General features: G+C 52.9%; 1 protein-coding gene across 1 annotated transcript; it reads right to left on the bottom strand.

Annotated features, from left to right (window-relative positions):
* Man2a2 (mannosidase alpha class 2A member 2) lies at positions 1-22,379 on the bottom strand. The gene is made up of 23 exons (XM_057756044.1): positions 21,821-22,379; positions 20,651-20,800; positions 19,702-19,959; positions 19,479-19,623; positions 19,191-19,362; positions 18,893-19,020; positions 18,504-18,677; positions 17,995-18,181; positions 15,554-15,731; positions 15,056-15,258; positions 14,732-14,914; positions 14,472-14,586; positions 14,206-14,273; positions 13,912-14,077; positions 12,593-12,829; positions 10,480-10,602; positions 10,081-10,195; positions 9,716-9,849; positions 9,034-9,175; positions 6,791-6,924; positions 3,700-3,894; positions 3,467-3,574; positions 1-2,636 (listed from the first exon to the last, which is right to left on the bottom strand). The coding sequence occupies exons 2-23, from the start codon at positions 20,780-20,782 to the stop codon at positions 2,484-2,486; spliced, it is 3,450 nt and encodes a 1,149-aa protein (XP_057612027.1). The 5' UTR covers positions 20,783-20,800; positions 21,821-22,379; the 3' UTR covers positions 1-2,483.
* Between the last annotated feature and the right edge of the window lie 2,311 nt (positions 22,380-24,690).

Genomic DNA, 24,690 nt, shown 5'->3' with positions numbered 1-24,690 from the left:
CTGCACATCTAAGACCTCCAAAGAGTATCCTTTATTCTGCTAATTTCCTAGGGGTTCACAGAGTCCCCCTGTCATTGGACTACAAACCACGTACCAGCAAACAAGACCTGCTCTAACAGTGGCTTCATGCTCTTTCCTAACGCGTTTCGGGACAGAAACTCCCATCCACACCTGTCTTGAGCCCAGGCTCTATGCTAAGCCCTTCCCACGCATCATGGTTTTCTTCACCAAGACCTGACTAGGAACCCAGGCCTGAGCCTGGCTGCGTGCACTCTGGAGGACCTGCAAGAACGCAGTCCTGTCACTGCTGAATCTTTGGGAGACCGCTGGGCAGACTCTAGTGATGCTCTCTGAGGAGCCAGCCGAGCAAGCTTTTCTCCTGCAGTGCCTACCTACTGCAGACGCTTGCCCACCTGCACAGGTGGTGTTAACCTGTTTCCTATAACATGCTCTCATTTTTTTTTTTTGGTGGCAAAATCTATTTTTCAGTCGTTCCCCCTATTATATGTTAAGATTTCATGTTATGTCTAGAAAAGAATGTCCTACATCAGGTATAAAAATATATTTTCTTGCTAGGTATGATGGCACATGCCTTTTAGTCCCAGCAGCAGGTGGGGACCTCTGTGACTCTGAGGCCAGCTTGGTCCACATAGTGAATTCCAGGACAGCCAGAGCTACACAAGGAGACCCTGTCTCAATATATATATATTTCTTAAAAAAATGTTTTTTTTTTCCCTCTAGACCTAGTTTTTGGGAAACTGAGGTAGAGTTCCAACTAACAGCTAGCTAGCTGTCTCAGGGAACTATTTATTAAACAATCCATCTCCCCCTCCCTGCACCTGAAACCATGTACCCATGTCTGTGTGCTGGGTCTGCCTGAACTTCCGTGCTGCCCTAGCAGTCTCTCTGACCTGCATGACGACTGCATTCATGCTGGCAGGACTCAAAGACAAGTGCCTTCTGCCCACCTTGGACCCACCAGGCGCACACCACCACTGCCATTCAGAACTACCTCATGTCCGCCTGTACTCTTCCAAATGAATGTCAGAACTGGCAGAATTCCAAAGAGTATCCAATCTTGCTGGAATTACATTGATTTTATGGGCTGATTTGGGAAGAACCAGTCTTTACAGGAGCGTGGACAGCACTCAGGCAACTCACAGAATGCCGTGCTGGGTCTTCAGGTGACACTGGTTTCTAGGTAGCTTGTGGTTTAAAAACAGTGGCCGTCGGGACTCTTCCTTGGCCCCATCTGCTCCACTGCAGGGGTTAGTGACCCGGGAACCCTGCTAAATAACAGCACGCCCCCGGCTAATTTCTGACTCTCAGGAGCATGCCTGTGCTGTTTGGTTCTTTTAGGTGCCATTGTTACTGGTGATAGGGACCTTTATCTAGACGATGCTTCTTTCTAGTCGTGGCTTACTAAGATTTCATAAGGGATGGAGTTTCACTTTTACCAACTCTCTGTTTATCATTTATAGGCAAATTCACTACTAATTGAAGCTAAAATGAAGCATACAGCCTCCTAATTTTTTCTCCATTTTCTTTGTCCCACACACCAGGAAGGCAATAAATAATTCTGCAGATGGAACAAAGATGAACCTTCTCAACCTGCCACTGGACCCAGCATGGGGTGCCTTCCCAAGGTACCCAAGCACAGGGGTCTTGGCAGCTCCGTTTCCTTTCTAGGGAAAGGAACTTTCCAGAACCCTATGACAGGAACTTGTAGAGAGCAGTGTGTGAGATGATGCAGCAGGGAGGATGGGAGGTACTTCTCACCCCTGCCACCAACCAGCACATCACCAGAGGACCAGCGCAGGGCAGGCATGGGCACCCGAAGTGTTCTATGGCCTCTGGACTTGATTTGGGGTCCCAAGCAAGTCCTTCCTGCCACCCAGCAGTCACTAGCTGGGGCACACAGGCTCAGTGGCACTTAGAGCAGAGGCAGAGCGGAAAGCAGCAAGGTCTTTAGGCTCTTGGGAGAGCTAGGGATCCCTTCCGCTCCTCTGCTTCACTAACAATGGGACCCTATGCCCTTCTCCCAGAATCTTTCTGCTCCTGTGCTTCGCAGAAGGACATGCGGGGTCTCTGTCACCACAGGACCTCCCCCAGAGCTAGCTCCTAAGTGCAGTCACCTGGCACTGGGCTGTTCCCTCAGCTTTTTTGACCTTTTCTGTTTGCCCCGACTCTTCCTACATCCCATTTTGGGAAAAGAATGGGAGCCTGAGCCTGTGCCGCTGGGTACCTACTCACAACCCAAAGAACCTCTTCTCCCTCGTCTCACTGGCATCTGCCCACCACCGATGTGCGGGTTGTCCCAAACACAGAAGCAGCAATAGACAAAGTAAGGGCAGAGCCCAGTCCGTCACAGTTCTGAGAGGCAGAACAGGATGTGGTACTAGTGTGACCTGCCCAACCAATTCTGGTGCTAAGAGACAGTCTCTGTGGATGCACTTTCTCTTCAGACCACAAGAAGCCCTAACCTAACCCAAGCGGAGGCGGAAGGTGCCAATCTCCATGGGCTCCAGAAAGATGTCGGTGCTGTTGGAGGGTGAGGCCAGAGGGTACAGCAAGGTCAAAGAGGTTGGCTGTAGAAACACCACATCCAGGCCATGGAAGAGGCTCCCCAGGGCCAGCTGTGAAGAGAGAGGAGGCAGGCTGAGCTGGGCACCGCCAACACTGGGCTAAGTTCTTCCTCACAGCCAGTACTACCTTTTAGTTTTTTTAATACAGGGTCCCACACTGTCATCAAGGCTGCCCTCCAACTCACAGCAATCCCATCTCAGTCTCCTGAGTGCTAGGATGGTATTGTGAGCCGCCACACCTGGCTTTCTGTCAAATCTTTGAGAGAAAGTAGCGCTAAGATGGACACATGGCTGTAGCTCTTGGGAGGTGGACTCAGGTGGCTCAGGAGTTCAACTCAGCTTTGGCCACAAAGTAAGATTGTATCCAGCCTACATAAGACCTTGTCTCAAGAATAAAAACACAATAAATAAATATAAAAAGTAGGAAGGAATTGATCTCAGGGAAGCTACTGTTCTCTCTGAAGCAACACACCTCAGACAGGCTCTGCTCAATCTACTCAGCACCGGAGTAGCCTGGACACCAAGCTGTGTTTGAGAACAAGGACTATGTCTGGGTTCACTTCTCAGTCACCAGGGCAGGCAAAGGGCCAGCAAACGCCACAACTAACACTTTGAAAGGTGCAGCAGTTCTTCATTCCTAATTTCCCACCATGCTCAGTATAGGCCCCTCCTCCTGGCTTCTAGTTCAGTGCCTTGTCTGAAACTGCTCATGGCCAACTCAATACTAAAAACACATCAAGGAGCCCTGAGGTTATGCCTTCTCTCACCCAACTGCCAAGCCCCAGGCCAGCCTCCCTCTAAGTTCTCAGTTCTGCTACTGCAGAAGGTCCAGCTTCACTGTCTTGACAAAGGGTCCTGCCTCCACCCCTGGCCTTGCTCACCTTGCCTTGGCTTGTGGTACAGTTGAAGCCCAGGTTCTTGGCCTCAAGGCCACAGTCAAAACCCTTGCGGTGTAGGAGGAGTGCGGCATCAGCCGAGGGCAGGGTGTCCTGGAAGGCAGTCAGGGCAAGGGCAATGGAAGGTCAGCCGCACTTCTGCCCAGAGGGCAAGGCTTCAAGAGCTGGGGCAAGGCCAGAACCTGGTGGTGAGGGTTAGCACTCACCGGAACACTTACCTCAGCTGGGAGCGTGCGCAGATTGAGCAGGTGGAAGTCACAGGGTAGTGAGGAGGCCAAAGGGTGAAAAGAGCGCAGAGCAGGGCTGGTGGCCTGCCGCTTGGCCACAGGCAAGGCCAGCGGAGGCATGTTGAGGTACATGGAAGTCAGGTGGCTGAGGAGGGACGGGTAGCTGGTAGAGCGTTCATCCTGGACCTGCAAAATGAACCCAAAATGTAGGTGAGGGGAGCCAGGCTAAAGGGTGAAGAAGGGGAGGCAGGCCTTTCCAAACAGCTTTCCTGCTTCACTTGGACTCTGGCTGCCTGGTTCCGAGCCCCAAACTGCCAGCCCTTCATGAGTGGCTACTTCTTGTGTTCGCACTAGTGTGGCCAGCGCACAGACAGGAGGAAGGGACGACAGACAGACAGGCTTCTCATAGTGACAGTGCTGTAACCATCCCACGGTTAGATGCCACATCCACAGTGCCAGCCTGACCCTCATGTCCACCAGCTGGAGTGAAGACCACCCCTCAGGTGGCTCCCAGGATGCCACCTTCACAGGCTTACGTGGAACTTCCCTCTGCAGCCACTACATTTCTATACGCTGATCCCTGACCCCGGCACCCCCCTTCTGAGTGTCCTGTATACAGTCTCCCTTCTCCCTTCAAGCCCAGGCAGGGTGGCTATTCCTCTTCCATTTTGCTTCTGCAATGTCTTCAACACAGACTGCCACTCCAACTTCATTTTCCGACCCCTGGCTTAGTTCAAGTCCCTAAGGATTCCTATCAACATCTTTTTTTTTTGGGGGGGGGAGGGGTTTCGAGACAGAGTTTCTCTGTGGTTTTGGAGCCTGTCCCGGAACTAGCTCTTGTAGACCAGGCTGGTCTCGAACTCACAGAGATCCGCCTGCCTCTGCCTCCCGAGTGCTGGGATTAAAGGCATGCGCCACCACCGCCCGGCCCTATCAACATCTTAAATCTGTCATCTCTTCCTTGTTTCCCCAGAGAGCCACGGTCCTGACAGCTGAGGGCAAATGACATCCCTCCTCGCTCAAGTCTTTCCATGGTCTCAGACTCTGGCCGGGCACTCACTCTGCAGCCTGCCCTGCCCCTCCCTCCCACCATGCTCTAGCCCAGCACTAGCTCACGGAGTTTTCTGATACAGCAGAAATGCCTTCTGTGATAGCCACTGACTACCTAGAACCACTGGGGGGGGGGTCTTAATGTAATTTAAACGAACAACTTATTATTATTAGTGTGTGTGCCCCCCCATATATGTGTGATGTTGCCTGCATATATGTCTGTGCACTTCATGTGTGCAGTGCTTCTGGAGGCCAAGAGAAGACACTCCATTCCTTGAACTGGAATTACAGATGGCCCTGAGCTGCCCTGTGAGTATTGAAGATCAAACATGGGTCCTCCGGAAGAGCAGTCAATGCTCTTAACCACTAAGCCATCTCTCCAGCTCCTTACAAATTTTTTTTTATTCTTTTGGTTCTGAGACAGGGTCTCACTATGTAGTATCAACTGCACTGAACTCCCTATGCAGACCAGGCTTCACCCTCACAGAGATCCACCTGCCTCTGTCTCTGAACACCTGAGTTGAAGACATGTCATCACACCTGGCCCAAGGAGCATGGTTAGTGCTGAGTGAAAACCTCAACTTATTTCACCTGAATTCATTTGAGTAGCTACATATAAAACAAAACAAAACAAACATGGTGGTATACTCCTATAATTCTAACCCTTGGGAAATAAAGGCAGGAGGATGAGGCTAGCCTGGGCTACAAGAGACCTTGTCTAAAAAAACAAGTAAGTCAACAGGCATACATAACCGGGCATGGTGGCATATGTCTGTAGTCTTAGCTACTAGGGGGCTGAGACTGGATGCTCACTTGAACTCAGCAGTTCAAGGCCAGCCTAGGCAACAGTGAGAACAAAACAGGAGGGCAGCCTAAGCTACATAAGACCCTGTCTCACAAACTTTTTAAATATTTATTTATTTTTATGTGCATTGGTGTTTGGTCTGCATGCATATCTGTGTGAGGGTGTCAGATCCCCTGAACTGGAGTTACAGACAGTTGTGGGCTGCCTTGTGGGAGCTGGGAATTGAACCTGCATCTTCTGGAAGAGCAGCCAGTGCTCTTAACCGCCGAGCCATCTCTCCAGCCCCAAGACCCTGTCTCAAGCACGCACACGCACGCACGCGCGCACACACACACACACACACACACACACACACACCAAAAACAAACCTAAAAACCTGACTGGAGACTTAGCGGCAACACACTTGCCTAACATGCGCAGAGCACTGGGCTGCACATGTGGACGGCGGCTGCCATGCTCGTTCACACTGCTCCTGTCTAAAGTCACAACCAGCCTCACTGGCACAGTCACCGCTGCCTTCTCCGTTGTTCATGGCTTCCCCTCACTGAAGCGGAGCCTGGGGACTGCTGATTCAGGCAGCCATCTCCTCACCCATGCTGCCTTGGTGCTGCCAGCCCAGCGAGACCCCACTTCTGCCCTAGACTTTTACTCTTAGAGCAGCTCCCCAGCCTGCTCCTCGCTAGTAGGCCCGGGTGGCAGCACAGAAGGGGCTCAGCACCTACAGACTAGTCCTGCTATATTAAGTAGCTAAGCCGCGCCTGCCCTGCGGGGTGCTAGGCAGCAGACTCCAGCTGTATACAGGGCCAGGCTGCTCACCCCAGGCCACCCTCACCCTTTGGGCTCCTCATCAAGCTGCTGGAAAAGAGCAAAGCCCTAAACATGGCTGCCAGTTTGGAGAAAAAGCCAGGCTGGTGAGGCAAAGAAAGCCAAGAGATGAGCAGGGCTGGGTCGGGGTTAGGAAATGCTCGGACTGGAAGGGGGACGATGAGGGCAGCAAAGAGAAAGGCAGAGGATGAACACGACAGGGGCAAGGTCAAAGTGTGGTGGGGGAGGTGCTGCCAAGCTGCACGCGAGGGGTCAGCAGACGCCATATGGCCCCTGCCTCAGCACAAGAGTGAAGCTGTACTCTCTGTCCCTTGCCCTTCTCCAGCTACATTCGGGAAACCACAGGGTCCCCCACGGGGCTGAACCTACATTAGCTCGCTGGACAACGGGCCCAGATCTTACCTCATGGCTCATGGTTCGCCGTTCTAACAGGAGGCGGAAGTGGTTGCAGGTGATCTTGTTGTCTTTGAGCCCTTGGCCTAGACCCCGGTTGTCATCCTGCATTAGTCGTCGGTCCAAGATCACCTCCAGCTGGCCTGGGGACGGTAACAATGAGCTCCAGCTTGCCAAGCCCATGTCTCAGCAGACACAAGCCTTGGGAGCCGACTCTCTACCTCAGGTACTCAGGGAAAAAGGGCAGTGAGACAGACAAGCTGAGTCACTCAGGAGAGAATGATGGAGTCCTAGTACTGGAAGAGCAGAGTGCAGGTGAAGAGACAGGAGGACCCGAAAGGGGAGTTCTGACCATGGCAGTTCCCCTCTGTGACTCAGGACTAGGACCTGGGCTCTGGGCCTATATCAGCAGGAAACCTCTTGGGGACAGGCCACACAGAACACGGTAAAGAGCCAGCGGCCAGAAAACTGAGAGGCCTGTCTGTCAGACTGCTGCAGAGCCCCTCATCTGAGGTGGGCTTGCTTGGGTTGGACAGACTCATGACTGACACACGTTCTCTGGCCTCTCTGCTCTACCTGGCACGGGCTAAACGGCCCAGCGGGGCAGCCTGGAGTGGATGGCCGTGCCCGTCAGAATCTGCAGGCTGTGGTGAAACAGGCAGAAGGCATATGAGGTGAGGTGAGCAAGGCCTCCAGTGAGAGACAGAGGACTACCCGTGGAATGTGCTGGGGGAGGGGCCTCACTGCAAAGCCTATGGACCGGAGGGAAGAAAAGCTTTCCCCACAGCTGCCCAGAGCAGCCTCTACCACAGAGGCTCAGGTTTCCCTTTCATCTCCACAGTCCTTTTCTGATCTCTGTAGTCGCTGTGGCTTTCTCCTCTGAGCAGACACAGGAAGCTGTCCCCAGCCCTAAAATAGGTTCCTTGCCTAGAATATAATCATTCCTTAATGCCCATGTCCCAGAGGGGCAGACAGCTGACTGAGCAAGGACAATGGGCTGCATTCAGGAGTTCTGAGACAGAGCCCAAAAACATCCTGGCAGACGACAGGGGAGCCACACTCCTCCCACGGAAGAAGTAGGCACAACACTCAGCACAATTGTGGCACAGCCTTAACCCTGCACTCAGTTCAGCCCTCACGGCCTCTGTGCCCAACAGACAGAAGAGTCCCTGAGTGACTGCTCACTTTGTCCCAAGGCTGTAGATATCACAGGGGACAGGGGGGCCTTGGCCTTGTCCCTGCTGGCTTCTCACTCTCTCCAGTACTGAGCAGAGAGGCTCACACCCTGTTCGTGCCGCGCAGGTGATCCAGCACAGAGTTAAACCTCCAGACAAAGTCTCATCAAATGGCCCAGACTGAGTTTGAATTTAGGATCTTCCTACCTCGGCTTCCAAGGAGCTGAGGTTACATGTCTATGCTACTAGGCCTAGAACTCTTCCTTTGATTAGTAAGAATGTCAGCTGGGTGACAGTGGCATATGCCTTTAATCCTAGTACTCGGGAGGCTGAGGCAGGTGGATCTCTGTGAGTTCGAAGTCAGCCTGGTCTAAAGAGCTAGTTTCAGGACAGGCTCCAAAGCTACAGAGAAACCATGTCTCAATGAACATAAAACAAAAACAAAAAACAAAACGTCAGCCTTTTTTTTTTTATACTGACCATTAGGAGGAAATACAAACATTTCTCCTTTTCTAAGTATGACACTGGAATCATCTGCCCAGTGATCTGCCTGGTGGGAGCACATACCTTTAATTCCAGCACAGGAGGCAGAGGCAGGTGGATCTCTCTAAGTTTGAGGCCAGCCTGGTCTACAGAGAAAGTTCCAGGACAGCCAGAGCTACACATAAAAACCCTGCCTCAAAAATAAAAGGAAAAGCTGGGCGATGGTGGCGCACGCCTTTAATCCCAGCACTCGGGAGGCAGAGGCAGGCGGATCTCTGTGAGTTCGAGACCAGCCTGGTCTACAGAACTAGTTCCAGGACAGGCTCCAAAGCCACAGAGAAACCCTGTCTCGAAAAACCAAAAAAATAAAAAAATAAAAAATAAAAGGAAAGAAAAAAGAGCTGCGCCCTTCAGCTGAGACTAACCCTTCAATCCCCAACTTCTTCCCCCAAAGGGGAGGATGCCCAAGTGTGACTGACAGGAGCTGTAGATGGCTCACCCCTTTCCAAGCTTTGGGGTGATGGGGTTTAGAGAGAAGGGAGGCGAGCCAACAGGGGACTCACTGAGGCAAAGGGAGGCTGGTTCCCTACTCACCATCACCGAGGCTGGAGACACCCAGGGCCTGGGCGGTGTGCAGTGTGAGGCGCCTCTGTGCATCTTGGATATAGGCCATGACGGGCATGGGGTAAAAGTTAGCCTGCAGGGGCAACTTCTTTAGATACCGCCGGGGCTGTACCTGCAGGGAGGAGTTCAAGGCCAGCCAGGAATGATGTCTTATTTATGTTCTGAAGGTTCCTCAGTGTGAAGGCATTTCTGGCTATTATTTTTGTTTTTGTTATTATTTGATTTTTTCTTGAGACAGGGTTTCTCTGTGTAGCCCTGGTTGTCCCAGAACTCACTCTGTAGTCCAGGCTGGCTTTGAACTCAGAGATCTCCCTTTCTTTGCCTCCCAAGTGCTGGGATTAAAGGCGTGTGCCACCACCGCCAGCTATTTTTTCTTAATTGAGTGTATGTATATAACATGTATATAACGTGTGCAAAGGAGGGTGTGTGCCACAGCACACATGTGCAAGTCAGAGGAGAACTCTGTGGAATGGGTTCTCTCATTCCACCTTTACCAGGGTTCCAGGAATTGAGCTCAGGTTGCCAGGCCTGATCAAGAGCCTTTACCCACCGAGCCACCTCACTGGCCCCATACTGGCCCCCAGTCCTTGGCCCCCTCCCCACAGCACTGGAGGCCAAAAGCAGCTCAAGTTCTATGGGGTCCAAGAGTTACCTGAAAGCCATTGAGGTCTGTGAAGAAAGTACCCTGGTTGTCAATGTCCGTGTGAATGCGCAGGGCCAGCTCCTTGTTCACATAGTCCCTGATGTCTACCAGGAACGCCATGTCCAGAGACAGCCCCTCTACCCCTGCACACAGGGACAGTCAGAAGTGAGGTGAGCACAGCCTGAGAGACTATGCCAGGAAGGCTCCACCACCCTCCTCCTAGGAGCTTCCAGGCCACTGTCCATTGGATTTTCCCACAAGAGAAATCAAACATCCATGTCAGATGACACATCTGCTTGTCAGCAGAGATGGGGCAGAAGAGGAATGGATCCCAGCCTGCATCTCCTTGGACCCTCCCCACCTGCAGGGCTCACCTGGCAGGTTATAAAGTCGGATCACTTGGTGAAAGTGCTCGTAATATGCAGCCACCTCTGAGAAGAACGGGCCTTCGGTGACGCGCAGCACAGGAGGCTTCTTGGGGACGTAGGGCTGGGAAAAGAGCACGGGGGCGCTGAACCCACAGTACAGAGTACACAGTGACAATACCAACCCAGAGTGGGACAACAGAAGTCCCTGTCCCAGTGCTCTGGCCTGAGCACCTGTGCTGAGCAGGCCCAGAGCCATGGTTAAGACCACAGTTCACCTCTACATGGCAACGAAGACAAGGACAGGCAGGCAAGAAACAGGAGGCAGAGACCGAAGGGATGCCAGGGGCCCTCCCAGGCTCTCCCCATCCATGAGACCCCGCAGATTGTGGGAGCCAATCCAGGTACCTTAGCCTCGCTATCTGGCAGGAAGAGGTAGGCACCACTCTTGTCTTTGGATGTGCGGGTGCCGTAGATAAGGAACTTCATGTCCATCTGCTGCTCCTGCTCCTCGTCCACCCTTCGGATGCTCTGCCAAAGAACACAGCCCTGACCCCTGGCCCCACACCAGCATGTCAGGTCTCCCCCTGGGAGGGCAGGGACTGACTTTCCCTCAGGAGCCAAGCCCAGTGCTACAGCTGGGATCTTAGGTCTGTGTGTTAAGGGCTTGTTCCCAGACTGCTGCTACGAAATGAAGTAGAGACGTCCGTCGGGACTCTACCACTTCCCCGCCTCCCTTCTACTTTTTCTTTCTTGTTTCTTGTTTTAAGATTTATTTATTAAGCTGGGCGGTGGTGGCGCATGCCTTTAATCCCAGCACTTGGGAGGCAGAGGCAGGTGAATCTCTGTGAGTTTGAGGCCAGCCTGGTCTAGAAGAGCTAGTTCCAGGATAGGCTCCAAAACCACAGAGAAACCCTGTCTCGAAAACCCCCCCCCCAAAAAAAAAAAAGATTTATTTATTAGCCAGGCAGTGGTGGCGTACACCTTTAATTCCAGCACTCGGGAGGCAGAGGCAGGCGGATCTCTGAGAGTTCGAGGCCAGCATGGTCTACAAGAGTTAGCTCCAGGGCTGGAGAGATGGCTCAGTAGTTAAGAGCACCACCTGTTCTTCCAAAGGTCCTGAGTTCAATTCCCAACAACAACATAGTGGCTCACAACCATCTGTAATGGGGTCTGGTGCCCTCTTCTGCCCTGCGGGCAGAGCACTGAAAATACTGTATACATAATAAATAAGTAAATAAATAAATAAATAAATAAACAAATCTTTAAAAAAAAAAAAAAAAAGAGCTAGTTCCAGGACAGGCTCCAAAGCTACAGAGAAACCCCGTCTCGGGAAAAAAAAAAAAAAAAAAAAAAAAAAAAAAAAGATTTATGCATGTTTGCCTACTGGGCACCAGATCTCACTACAGATGGTTGTAACCCACTGTGTGGTTGCTGGGACCTGAACTCAGGGCTTCAGGAAAAGCAGCCAGTGCTCTTAACCTTTGAACTATCTCTCCAGCCCCCGTCTTTTTTTTCTTGAGACAGGGTTTTTCTGTGTAGACCTGGCTATCCTAGAACTTACTCTGTAAACCAGGCTGGCCTTGAGATCCAACTGCCTCTGTCTCCTGAGTGCTGGCATTAAAGGTGTGTTACCACTACCCAGCTAAGGCTGACCGTAACTTCTGATCCTCCTGCCTCACCTCCCCATGCTGGGATTACAGGCATGTGCTACCGTACCTGGTAGCTTCTTGTAGCTCCGATGGTAGACTGCTTAATCTAGCATGCATCTCCAGCCCCCACCTTTTCTTTTTTCTGAGACAGGGTTTCTTTGTGTAGTCCTGACCAGTCCCTTTTTATTTTTCCTTCCTTCTTCCCTCCCTTCTTCCCTCCCTCCCTCCCTCCATTTATTTTGAGGTACCATTTCACTGGCTCTCCTGGAACTCACCACATAGAGCAAGCTGGCCTTGAATTTACAGAGGACACCCACACATACACCCCAACCCAGTCTCTCGAGTGTAGGAATTGAAGGTGTATGTGATCAAACCCAACCTCTTTCTTTAAACTTTTTGAGACAAGGGTCTCACAATAGTTCAGGTTGGCCTTGCTATGCAACCAAAGATGACCTTGAACTTCTGGCCTCTTGCTTCTGCCCTGCCACTACTGAAATCTTAGGTGCGCACCAGCACACCCAACCTCTCTCCTGCATCCTGGCTGTGCCGTAATTTACTTTCCTGAGATGTGTTCCTTGCTGTGATGTGCTGCCTAACCACAGGCCCAAACGCAATGGGCCTGCCTAACCGCAGGCTCAATGCTCACAAACTGTAATAAACCTTCTCTTCTTTACAAGTTGCAGACACAGTAGCAGACGGTTAATGTGCTCAGCCGTGCCTGCTGTCAGCTTGAGAGCTGCGAAAGCTCACACCCAAGCCTCTGTGAGTCAGGCAACAGGGGGCACATGGGGCCAGAACAACTGTACACAGTCTCGTGATGCCCATGCCCTTCTCTGCTCCCTCCCCACCTACCCGGGCCTGGCCCTTACCTTGAGGAGCCCAGTAGGGCCGGAGAACCAGACCTGCATGTAGCGATTGCTGATGGCGAAGTCACTGGGGCTGGAGTCCATGACACGGAGAGGGAAGGCTGCTTGCCTGCCGATGGAAAGCTTTGCACCGTTCAGGTAGACGCGTACAGAAGACGGCAGCGTGTAGGGCCCATCAAGATCTGGCTGCAGCTGCAGCACACCCAGGTCCAGGGCTGGCAGGCGGATGGGCACCGACACCTGAGTCCAGGAGCGGAAAGAAGCAATGAGCAGAGAAGCACCAGTCCAGAGTTCCCCACCATCCTGGTCTTCCACATTCTGTTTTCTGGGTTTTTTTTTTTGGCTTTCAATTTTTTTTTTTTTTCTGATTTTTTTGAGATAGGATTTCTCTGTGTAACATCCCTGGCTGTCCCTAGAACTCACTTTGTAGACCAGGCTGGCTCAAACTGCCTCGGCTTCCAGAGTGCTGGGATTAAAGGCATGCACCACCACCTCCCGACATTCTGTTTTCTGAAGCTAAGCATGAAACCTTGCATTTCTGTCTGTAAAGTCCTATCTGCTTTGGTATCCTGGTTCTGAGCCACAGTGTTATTCCGCACACCTGTCGGCAAAGGGGCATAGCACTCAGCTGAGAGTCCAGAGTCTGAAGCAAGCTAACTTCACAGACTGTCTGAGCAACCTTAGGTAAGTAGCATAACCTCTCTGGACCTCTGCTTCTGGTGAAATGAGGATTACATCACTATGTACACTCATAAGAGTTTGATGAAAGCTGGGGGGGGAGGGGCGGTTACATTGCTGTATCCCAACAGTTGGGAGGCTGAAGCAGAGGAAATCAAGACTGAAGCTGACCTACACAGTGAGGCCTGTCTTTAAAACACAATCTTAACGAATTAAATATTTAAGAAAATGAAGCCGTGCCTGCCATGAACTATGTCTGAGAGTTTATTTTTCATCCATATTACAGATGAAATACATAAGTCAACAATAATAAACCACCTTTAGAAGCTGTGTCCAGGAATTAAGAGACCAGCTTGGGCAACATGCAAGACCCATCACAATGACGTAAACAAATACTTGCTGAGCAGCCAAGGGCACTGTTGCTGCCATCTGTGCTACAATTATGACCACAGTGTCCTCGCCATCCTTTTAAGGATACTCAGATCCCACGAGTGACTGTCCTTTGGGCAATGCCTCTCCCCAAGCCACCTGCCTCCATCCTGGGGAGCAGGCAGAGCGCAGCAGAGGAGTAGGAAGCAGGTGTTGGTGGGGAGGGAGGCCCAGGAGAGGTGCTGATGAGCAGGGAGGGCTGAGCCCTGCCTCACCTGGTAGACATCGGGGACCAGGTTAGTGGCCGAGCTCCAGTGCGCACTGATCTGCACAGAGAGGGGCTGACCCGCCTCGGAAAGGACTCGCACCCTTGGGGAGTTGACCAGCAGGGACACCACACTGAGCCTCTCCTGTTCCAGCGGGTTAAATAGCACCACAAACCTGTGGGTGGAAGGTGGGCTGACCCTGGAGCTTGCTGCAGTGGCAGGGCAGAAGCAGCAGCCAGAGCAAGGCCCCCTTGTTCTGGGGAGTGGAGGGTGCCTCTGTGAGCCTGGCCAGGCCTGACTCACCTGGGTGAGGAGTCCAGCTGGATTACTGTGCGCTCTGGCAGGGCATCGTGACTTGAACGGCTCTCGTCCTGCATTGACGTGAGCAGGAAGAATGAATGGCTGGGCTCAGCCTCCTCCCCACCCCAACCTGTCTAAGACCGTAAGCATGGAGTTTGCACCACAGAGCAAGAAAGGCAAAAGAGACACAGCACCCACCAACAGCGGCTCTCGAGGTAGTACCCACCCACACCACAGGATCTCTCAAGCAGATGTAGCAGGGGGCTCACCATTTGGAGGAAGGGTGTCCCAGGGTCAAATTCGTAGGCCTCCTTGTCTCCCAGCACCAGATAGTGGGCAGCATTGATGATGACCTGCTTCAGGCTAACCAGGGACCGCAGCAGCCTGTGAGGGCAAGAGAGAAAGCAGAGAGAAGGCAGCCATGGGGAGGTGTCTGCCACACCAGCAGGACCAGCCCCTGGCAGCCTACCCACCAACCACCCACATAGCCTCTCTTTGAAATGGTGAGGGACGTGGGGGTGGCACCTACCTGACTCCATAGTCTACCACCACCGCCTCCTTGGCAGTTCCGGTGATGGCATCGTGGTGCTGGAAGAGCCCCAGTGTGCGCCGAGCTTCCGTCAGAAGAGCAAAATCAGACACCGGGTACTGGCCAGCCAGTCCAGAGCGGCGGGCATGAGCCACAGCCAGGCTGTATAGAACCTCTGCCCCACTACCCAGAGAAAGAAGTCAGAGCCCTTCCTTTCCTGTTCAACCTCGCCCAAGGGTCACTCCCACACTGGCAGGGTCCTCTCCCGCTACTCCGCAAAGGTTAACTAACTTGCACTCAACAAGGGAAGGCAGCAGGTCTCACCGCAGGTGGGCTTCTAGGACTCGGTCCAAGCTCTTGTAGAAAGGCCGGGAAGTGTAATAGCCTGTCCAGTAATGGTCCTCCCGGTCAGCATAGGAGAAGAAATCTCCACTCAGCACAGGAAACCCTGGAGGCCTGGCACCGGGCTCCACTCCTGTCCTCTTATACAAGGCATCAAAATACTCGGAGAGGGTCCCGAACTGGGCCTGTAGGGACGCAAAACACTCCCATCAATTACAGAGACTCCTGGGAGTTCTGGCTACCATTCCACAATGCTGCAGGTGTGTGTCCAGGTGAGGACTTTGTCTAGCAAAGGGCAGGAAATCTCTAAGTCCTGCTCTTCTGGGCCTAACAAGAGCTGGGGAACTTGGGGATGCATTCTGATCCACACAGGAACCGTGCCCGGGATTGGCAATGACCTGGAGCACGCAGCAGCAGGGCGGGTAGAGGAAGATCGGGCTGCAGCAAGAGCGCTGCACAGCCATCTACACAGCCTCTCACCTGCACATGGAGCTCAGGCTTGCTGTTGAGGAAGTCAAAGAGCCGCTGGTAGTTGAAGAACTGGGCATCCCACTCCTGGGGCTTGTCATAGCGGAAGTCATCACCCAGTGGTACAAGGAGGACGTTGCTGCGGAAAAGCCGGGACTTCTTCCGGTACTGGTCCAGGAGCAGGGCTGCCCTGGAAACACAGACGGTCACAGGCCCAACATGGAGTCCCAGGCTTAAAAAGATCGGGGAGGGTGGTAGGGAGGTGGCTCAGGGAATGAAATGTTTGCCACACAAGCATGAGGACTGGGGTTTGGGACACACACCCCCAAACATGTAAATGCCAGTGGGCATGGAGGCCTGCCTATAAACACAGAGCTCAGAAGGTCCCCAGAGCCAGCTGCATAGCTAGAGCAGCCCACACTGGAGATGGGCTCTGGGTTCACCTGAGAAACCTTTTCAAGGAATAAGGTGGAGCGAGACCAAGGAAGATTTCTGAGGTCAACCGTGGCTCTTCATACACACTCACAGACCTGCGTATGCACCCACAAACATGGGCCTGCACACATTCAAACTACGCCTGGTGGCATTCACTTTTAACTCTAGCACTTGAGAGGCAGAAGGTAGGCAGATCGCTGTGATTATGAGGTCAGCCTGATCTATATAGTGAGTTCCAGGCCAGCCAGTGCGATACAGTGAGATCCTGTCTCAACAAAAGAAAAGATGCCCAGGACAAGCTTGGCACAGAAGCACATCCTTGTAACCCCAGTACTTGGGAAGCTGAGGCAAGAAGGTTCCAAGTTTGAAGCCAGACAGGTCTATACAGAGAAGGCCTGCTGGGTGTGGCAGCACATGCCTGTAACCCCAGCACTTTGGGGGTACCAGTAGTTCAAGCCCATCCTCACCTACACAGCAAATTCAAGGACAGCTTCAGCTATATAAGACTGTCTATAGCCCCCATACACACATGAAGAATGGTGCCTTGCTTGAACTGTATGAGAAAATTTATTTTTATCTATATCATCTACCCAGTAGAGCCTTACAACATGTCATTAGAGTCATGTTTCTGCCAGGTGTAGTGACATGTGCTTGTAATCCCATACTTGGAGACTGAGGCAGGGGGACTGTTGGAAGCTGAGGTCAGCCTGAGCTACATGACAAGACCTTGTCTCCAAAAACAGAAAAAGAAAAAAGAAAAGTAGCTTTGGTGCTTGTCTGGATTGCTAGCATGAGCCGCCGCTGCTGCTGCTAGCCACATTCTCAACATTTTAGCTAAAGTGACATTTAGATCAACCTTCACACTTTTGTAGGGGTCTAATTTTAGTCACAGTGACATCTTTGAGGTCCTTTACTATTCTCTTAGAAGGAACAGGTCTTTTTTCTCAGAGGTTAGAGGCTCTCCGCAGGACTGGGTGGATCTAAGCAGCATTTAGGCCCAGTGAGTATAAGATCCACCTGCCTGACCTGGAGCTGACCCAGAAAACCTGAGTCAAATGAAAGGTAGCAGTTGAAACATTGCAAGAAATAGTACCGATTGCCAGGCGGTGGTGGCGCACGCCTTTAATCCCAGCACTCGGGAGGCAGAGGCAGGCGGATCTCTGTGAGTTCGAGACCAGCCTGGTCTACAAGAGCTAGTTCCAGGACAGGCTCCAAAACCACAGAGAAACCCTGTCTCGAAAAAACCAAAAAAAAAAAAAAGTACCGATGTAAGAACTGTTCAGGGCAAGTGCCTGGCATAGTGGCACATGCCTTTAGTCCCAACACTTGGGAGGCAGAGGCGGGCGGATCTCTGTGAGTTTGAGGCCAGCCTGGTCTATATAGTGAGTTACGGGACAGCCAGAACTACATAGTGAGACTCTGTCTCAGGAAACTAAAAAAGAATTGTCTAGGACTGGGGATGTAGTTCAGCTGGTAGAGTGTTCACCCCGCTTCACAAACCCCTGATCTGGGCAGCAACCAGGTGTAGTGATCATGCTTGTAACCCAGCACTCAGGACACGGAGGCGTGTTTGAGGCCAGTCAGCCTGGAATATGAGATCCTGTCTCAAAAAGAAAAAAAAGGGGGGAGGGGAATGTCTCCCAGTCTATTAGGGCATCAGAAGGCAGCCTCAATGAGGAAAGTAAAAGCATTCTGGGAAGGAAGCTAAGTGCCAGCTCTATTCCCCAGGGAGGCGGTAAGAAGTCACTACTGCAGATGCACGGCCTAAACTCTCCCCGCAGAGTCTGCCCTTCCTTCCAGGTACAGTCAGCATCATGCAACTGACAGAGCCAAGACCAGAAACCACATTTCAGTCTAACTCTCCTGAGGAGCAAAATGTCAACATCAGCCAGGTGTGGTAGCAAAAACCTGTTCCCCATTTTCAGAAGACAGAGGTAGGAGGATTGAATACTCCTGGAGCGCCACAGCCCAGAACCCCAAACCCTACTCCTTGTCCCAGCAGGGCTGGCAGCAGATACCTGTCTGCCACGTTGGCCTCTGTAATAGCCCGGGGCGGCACCTTCCAAGGGCAGTTGATGCGCCCGCCGGGCAGGCGTTTGAAATCAAACTGGCAGCAGATCTTGGGATCAGGGCCACAGGTGTGTGGTACATCGTAGCTGTAGAAGGGCATCATGTGGCAAAAGATGTCTGTGCTGGCGTCTGGATCTACAGAAAACGAAGACACACCATAGGGTCAGCCACTGGCAGACAGGGTGAGCAGCTAGCTACAAAGACAACACACGTGTGTAGATTCATGTCGTCCATAGGCAACCCTGAGACACTGAGGCTCTGGCCAAACTCAAGACTGTAAGTATGTGGAGACTGGGAACAGGACACGGGGCCCCCAGATCCACAGCTCCTGCTGGAGATGTGCCCCCAGACGCCAGCAGAGGTCAACAGGACTCACACAGGGGCTGATTGGAATGAACCGCCCCTTCCCCAGTAAAGACCGCACTGCTATACGACCTGTGCCCCTCCCTGGCCTTACCCCACATCTGCCTCCACATGAACTCCAGGCTGTGAGTGGCAGCAAAGTGCTTCTTGATGGCATAATGCACCCTCTGAATCAGCATGCTGGTCAGGTTGGCACGGCGCAGCAGGTAAGGCATGGTGGAGCTGTGCCCAAATGGGTCCACTGCCCAGCCCGAGCGAGGTGTTGCACCTGGGCAGAGCACAGATTTCAAAGGCCCTGAATACCTTAGGGACTGGCTGCTGGCTTCCTAGCGCCCGGGAGGCCAGCTCCTGCCGTGCCCAGCAGGCAGGCTGCATGAGCCGGGAAAGGAACAATGCCCGACCTGTCACTGTACCTCACAGCATCTTGCCACCACATTCAGGCCCAGCACTGGGGTAGAGTCTAGCTCCCTCGCCTGGACTTACCCAGGTTCCTCTCCAGCCACTGGTGTCCCTCGATGAGCTGGTCAATCAAGGCAAAGTAATGGGAGTTGGCCTCATCGGGCATCACCCACCCGCCTGTTGCAATCTCCAGCTGCCCGTTTCCCACCAGCCTAAGGATGAAGGCACACTCAGGATGTGGCAGGGAAGGGCGACAGGAACTGCATGCATTGGCCTCCTCCAGCCAGAGGATACTCACAAGCTTGGCACCCACGGCAGGAGACAAGACCAACCCATTGAGCCAGGGCTTAATGACACCCCCGCCTTCCCAGCTACCACTGACCTTCGAACTGCTGCCTTCTTTTGGGCACTGATATTGTCCCACCACTTGGCGAAGAAAGAGACTTCTGCCCAGAGAAAGCGTCGTCGGGGATCTTCCTGTAGCTTGGAAACCATGCTATTGAGGATGTGCTGGGTTTGCTCCATGTAGTACTTGTCGAAAGTCTTGATCCAGCCTGGGGGAGCCAACGCAAGGTCTCCTGAATATGCCGCACACATCAGCTGCACCCCTCACGTCTGTCCTCAGAAAGCCTGCCCCACACCCCAGCGCCGGGGCCTACTGGGCCTTCACCTGGATCGTTGTGTGAGTGGGGTACCACAAACACCTGCAAGTCTTCGGCGTCCCAGTCATTTGGGCTGTAGGAGATGTCAAAGCCTTGTCTCCACACGCCACCCTCCACATTGTCAAAGGGCAAGTCTTCGGACACCATTAGCATCTGCCAGGGAGGAACGCGGCTCAGTGCCCACCCACGACAACAGGAGATCACCCCTTCTCCGCCAGCTCCAGCTCTTACCTGTAGCTCTGGTTTCTGACCCCTGCCCCCCAAAGCAAACTGGCAGTCCTGGGGGGAGACAGAGAAGAAGCTGGGCCGGGGCTCTGGGAGCACAGCCCAGGAGCCATTGGCTGTGTGGTAGGGCAGTAGGGCTGGCGGGCCCTCGGCATTGGCTGTCAGCTCCAGCACCGAGTCCTTGATGTGGCTAATGATCTCGTGGTTTTCCTCCAACAGCTGTTCCAGCTGTTCGATCCGGTTCTGCAGCACAGAAATTTGGCTCTGCCAAAAATAAGAACAGAAAGGGATCACTCATATATCTCCCTGTCACAGACACAGGAAGAATTTCTGCACGGGGCCACCACCTGATGCCTGACTGGTCTGTGATTCCCTCTCCACAGGCCGAATCAGACCATGGGCTTACAGGGCTGAAGTGGACCGCACATCACCCCGCAGACTCCTGTCCACTGGGCCTGGAAGGAGCGTCACCCTCCAGCGCACGGAGGGCAAACGTTTCAGCTTGCATGCCTGCGCTCAACGGCCTGGACTTCCTGTCTCAAGCATGGTGCTGAGGTTTGCATTCAGCTTAATGGCAAAGAAACACGGCAGTCGATGAGCGGCGTCTGCCAAGCACTCAACTCAGACTAGCAATGCACACGGCCACTTTTCTTCTTCTTCCGCCATGGCTGCTTTTCACCTCCTGCTGTGGCTAGCACAGCCCAGTGGTGGAGCATGTGTTTAGCAAGAACCAGCCCTTGGAGAACCCACCTCCAAAGGAAGGAAAATCTCTCTAGGAGTGCTCCTGGGCTATGGATGCATAACTCAGTGGTAGCCTGCACGCGTGCACAAGGCTCCAGGGGTACTCCCCAAGGCCACGGAGTGGAGGGGGTGTTTGTGTCCTATCCTGACACAGCTGGGAAGATGCCAAGCCCAGGTGACTTGCATTTGAGGAGGAGAACAAGGTGTGACTCACCCTGGGGAAGTTCCCACCATTCTGGTGTCTGGCGGGATCGTGTTGTACTCGGTCCAGCATCAGGTAGAGCGAGAAGACGGCGACACAGAAGATGGCAGCGCCACACACCGTCACCTGCTTTTTCAACTTCATGCTGACCCCCACATGTACCTGGCAGGAGACATGTCCCCTGTCATTCTGGCATGCAAAACCTTCTGCTGCACTTCCTAGCAAGCGCCCTCTGAATTCCCAAGGAGCACCTATATGTGCCTGACTCTGGTTAAAACCAAAGAGCGCCCAAGAACCAAACCTTGCTCGCGACTCCTAGCGCATAAGTTGCACATATATCTGGGGCTGGTCCTGTCGGACAGGAGTTCTGTCTCCCCTCAGCCCGAGCCATAAAAACCTGGATACACCGTGTGTGTGTGTGTGTGTGTGTGTGTGTGTGTCATTGGCAGGTGAGACGGCTCAAGAGGTAAAGGCACTTTCAGCCAAGCCTGACAAACAAGTTAAGCCATTTGGCTCGCATGGCGGAAGCAGAACACCAACCTCCACAACTGTCCTCTGATTGACTGCCACATGTTTGCTGTGGCGTAGAGGCACACAGATAAATAAGTGTAACATATTAAAACAAAAACAAAAGTAGGGATAACAGAGTCCCAGCTCTGACTCACATTTCATTATAAAACCACCAATTACAAACAGCTTGCTCAGGACTGCCCGCAGAGAATGTCTGTCCAGGCTTCCTAGCCATGTGTTTCCTCCCTTCGGATGCATAAATACCAAGGCTTCTATTTTGTTTGACTTAGAGGTACAATCACCGGCTAGAGACACAGGCTGGCCTCCCGGCTCTGACCTCCTGGGTCAGACTGCTTGCTACTCAGCAGAAACAGTGCCTTGCCCAGATCCTGTCTCAGGAAGCATACCGAATGGATTTCTTTTTAAAGAGATGCTCACGTTTCTAACACAACTCAGAATTAGTATTCTAGTATTCACCCTGGCAGTACTGATTCCTGCAGTGCAAAAACTTCCAGTCCTGGCTTCCAGAGAGCTTTCAGGGACTCCTGAGAAGCCAACGGCCAGACTCAAACTCCCCAGGGTAGCGGTGGCCGGGAGCTGCTTCTCGGGAAGGGGAGCAACTCGAGAGGACCCACAATGCCCGCTGCCACCGCCCGCGGGTCCCCCACTTGCCTGTCGGTGGAGGGAGGACGCTAGCTGCCGAATGCGCGTGGGCGGGACCGCGTTCTGGAGTCTGCTCTTCGGGCCCTGGTGCTGTCACCTCACCGGGTGCTGCGTCCTACTTAGCGCCAACTGATTCCGCTCGGGAGCCTCCGGGCAATATTTTTAGCCCCTGGAGATTGGGTCCTGGCCAAAGAGGACGGAGCTGGGGAGCAGGAGCTGGGTCACCGTTGGGGGCAGGCACCTGCCGCGGGGTCGTCGTCCCCCGCCCCACGCAGGCCTGCCCAGCCCCCTCCGGCCCTCGGAGCTCAGCGGGCACCCGGGGGCCGCAACGCCAGCGGCCTGCAGGCAGGAGTCATCGCCTGCACACCGCCTGGCCCGTTACCGTACGCGGCCGGCCTCCACACCGCTCGGGACCCTGCCGGCCGCGCCGCCACCGCTTGCATCCCCGGGGACCGCAGCCCGCCCGCCCGCGCGCGGGGCAGTTGAGCAGGCAGAGACGGAGGCCTGTCCACCCACCGCCCCAGCTCGGCCCCGCAGCCGCGCTCCCGCGGGGGCCAGGCCGGCCGCGCGCTCCTGCGCTCGATCCGCGCTCCCGCCTCCAGCGGCCGCGGGGCCGAGCGGCGCGCCGGGTCGGGAGAGGAGGAGGGGCGCGGGGGAGCGCGCGCAGCGTCCCCCAGCTGCGGGCCCCGCCAAGCTCCACAGCGCCCCCTAGCACCAGGCGTGGTCGCCTCCCAGCGTCTCGGCCCGGTTCCCGCGGTGCTTCCTGCTGGGTCGGTACAGGGGTCCGCTACGGCTGCTGTGCCGCTCTACGCAGCCGTGGAAAGGGCAGGGCGCGCGCTGCGGAACCCCGGCAGAGCCGCGAGACTTCTTTACGATCTTCCGAGAGTCAAGAATCAGACACTAACAGAAAGGGCAGAACCGTGCGTGCGGTGCGTGGTGGCCTCCCTAGCCTGGCTCCATAGTGATATTTCTTAGGCAAAGGGATGCCGCCTCCGTCTGGGTACTGTGCGTTCCCGGTGGCTCTAAATTTCCTGCTACTGAAGGCGAAAGGCATACCATACTGTTAAAGGTTACTCCTTTATTGGGCGTCCAGGTTTCAGATTTGCAGCGTAAGACATTATACCGCAATGAACATCTTCACGGATTTCATATTTTTCTGTTTTTAAGATTACTGTTTGGCCGGACGAAGGAGATCACGCCTAGTCCCAGCACCTGGAAGGCAGAGGCAGGCTGATCTCTGAATTCGAGGCCAGCCTGCTGTACATAGTGAGTTCCAGGATAGCCATAACTATATAGACAAAAAAAAAAATACCTTTCATCTGTGAGATAGGAGGATTGCCACAAGTTGGAAGCTATCCTGGGCTACACATTGAGACCCTGTTTCAAAAGAAATATTACTAAAAATTACTACCTGACTGGGCTAGTAACTGAAACTGAGCTAGTGGGGGTTGTGGCAAGATCCCAGCCACCGAACAGCAGCTTAGGTCCCACACACCGTAATAAAACATTAGATTAGCCTGTGCCTGATCCCAAATTCACATCAGGAAACTCTCTCCCCCTATTTGACCATATCAGGAGGTGGGGCTTTGGTGAGATTAAGATTAGCTAATGAATGCAGAACCCTTAGAAAGCAGATTATCGGGAATGGAGAGATGGTTTAGAGGTTAAGAGCATTGGTTGCTCTTCAAGAAGTTGAGTTCGAACTGGGTGGTGGTGGCGCACACCTTTAATCCCAGCATTCAGGAGGCAGAGGCAGGTGGATCTCCGTGAGTTCAAGGCCAGCCTGGTCTACAAGAGCTAGTTCCAGGACAGGCTCCAAAGCTACAGAGAAACCCTGTCTCAAAAACCAAATTTAAAAAAAAAAAAAAAAAAGAGGCTGAGTTGAATTTCAGCACCCACATGGAAGTTCCTGTAACTCTACCTTCAGGGGATCTGACACCCTCACACAGACATACATGCGGACAAAACACCAATGTACATACAATAAAAATAAATTAATTTTAAAAAAGCAGATTATCACTTCCCTGTAAAAGCACCCCAATACCTGGCACCTCAGTAGTCAAGAAGTAGAGACAGGCAGATCGTGGAGAGTGCCAGGCCAACTAGGACTGTATAGCCAGACCCTGTCCTAATGAAATAAAAGGAACCTGGAAGCCAGTAAGATGGCTCAGTGGGTAAGATGCTTGCCACCGAACCCGATGACCTGAGTTTGATCTCCAGAATCCACACAGTGGAAGGAAAGAACCGACTCCTGCAAGCTGTCCTCTGATCTCCCACTTGTACCATACTGCACGAGCATATACACACACATACACACACAGAGAGAGAGAGAGAGAGAGAGAGAGAGAGAGAGAGAGAGAGAGAGAGAAACAGAGAGACAGAGAGAGAGAGAGGAATGTAGTAAAAGTTTAAAGCATCCCAGGAGGAAGGATGCTTTGTCCTTTCTGCTATGTGAGGACACAGAAGAATCCATCTATATACCAAAAAGTACCCTCTGTTCACACACACACATATGCACACATACAAATGCACACCCCAATCTACTCATGTCTCACACTATTCAGGCGTGTAAGAAGTCAGTTGTTATTTATATGCTACCTGGTTTTGGTTTTAGTTACAGCAGCTCAACCCGCCTGAGACATTATCTTTGGACGGATTTGCAGACGTGAGTTTTCCCGGGCAAAAGATAAGCCCTGATATGATGGATGATGCTCGGCTTTTCTAACAGTTTCTGGAGAAGGCTGTACCTGCTCACCTGTCGAAAAGCAGCAGTTAAATATCGCTGCAGCAACTTTTAGTTGATTAACTAGATAGAAAATGCAATCTCATTGTTTAACTCCCCTTTTTTTGTATCATCTTTAGGGCTATTTTTCTAGGGA

This window comes from Chionomys nivalis, chromosome 23 (assembly GCF_950005125.1).
Source record: "Chionomys nivalis chromosome 23, mChiNiv1.1, whole genome shotgun sequence".
NCBI classification, from domain to species: Eukaryota; Metazoa; Chordata; class Mammalia; order Rodentia; family Cricetidae; genus Chionomys; species Chionomys nivalis.
Note: the sequence above shows the minus strand (reverse complement) of the source record. Positions and strands in the feature narration are given on the sequence as shown.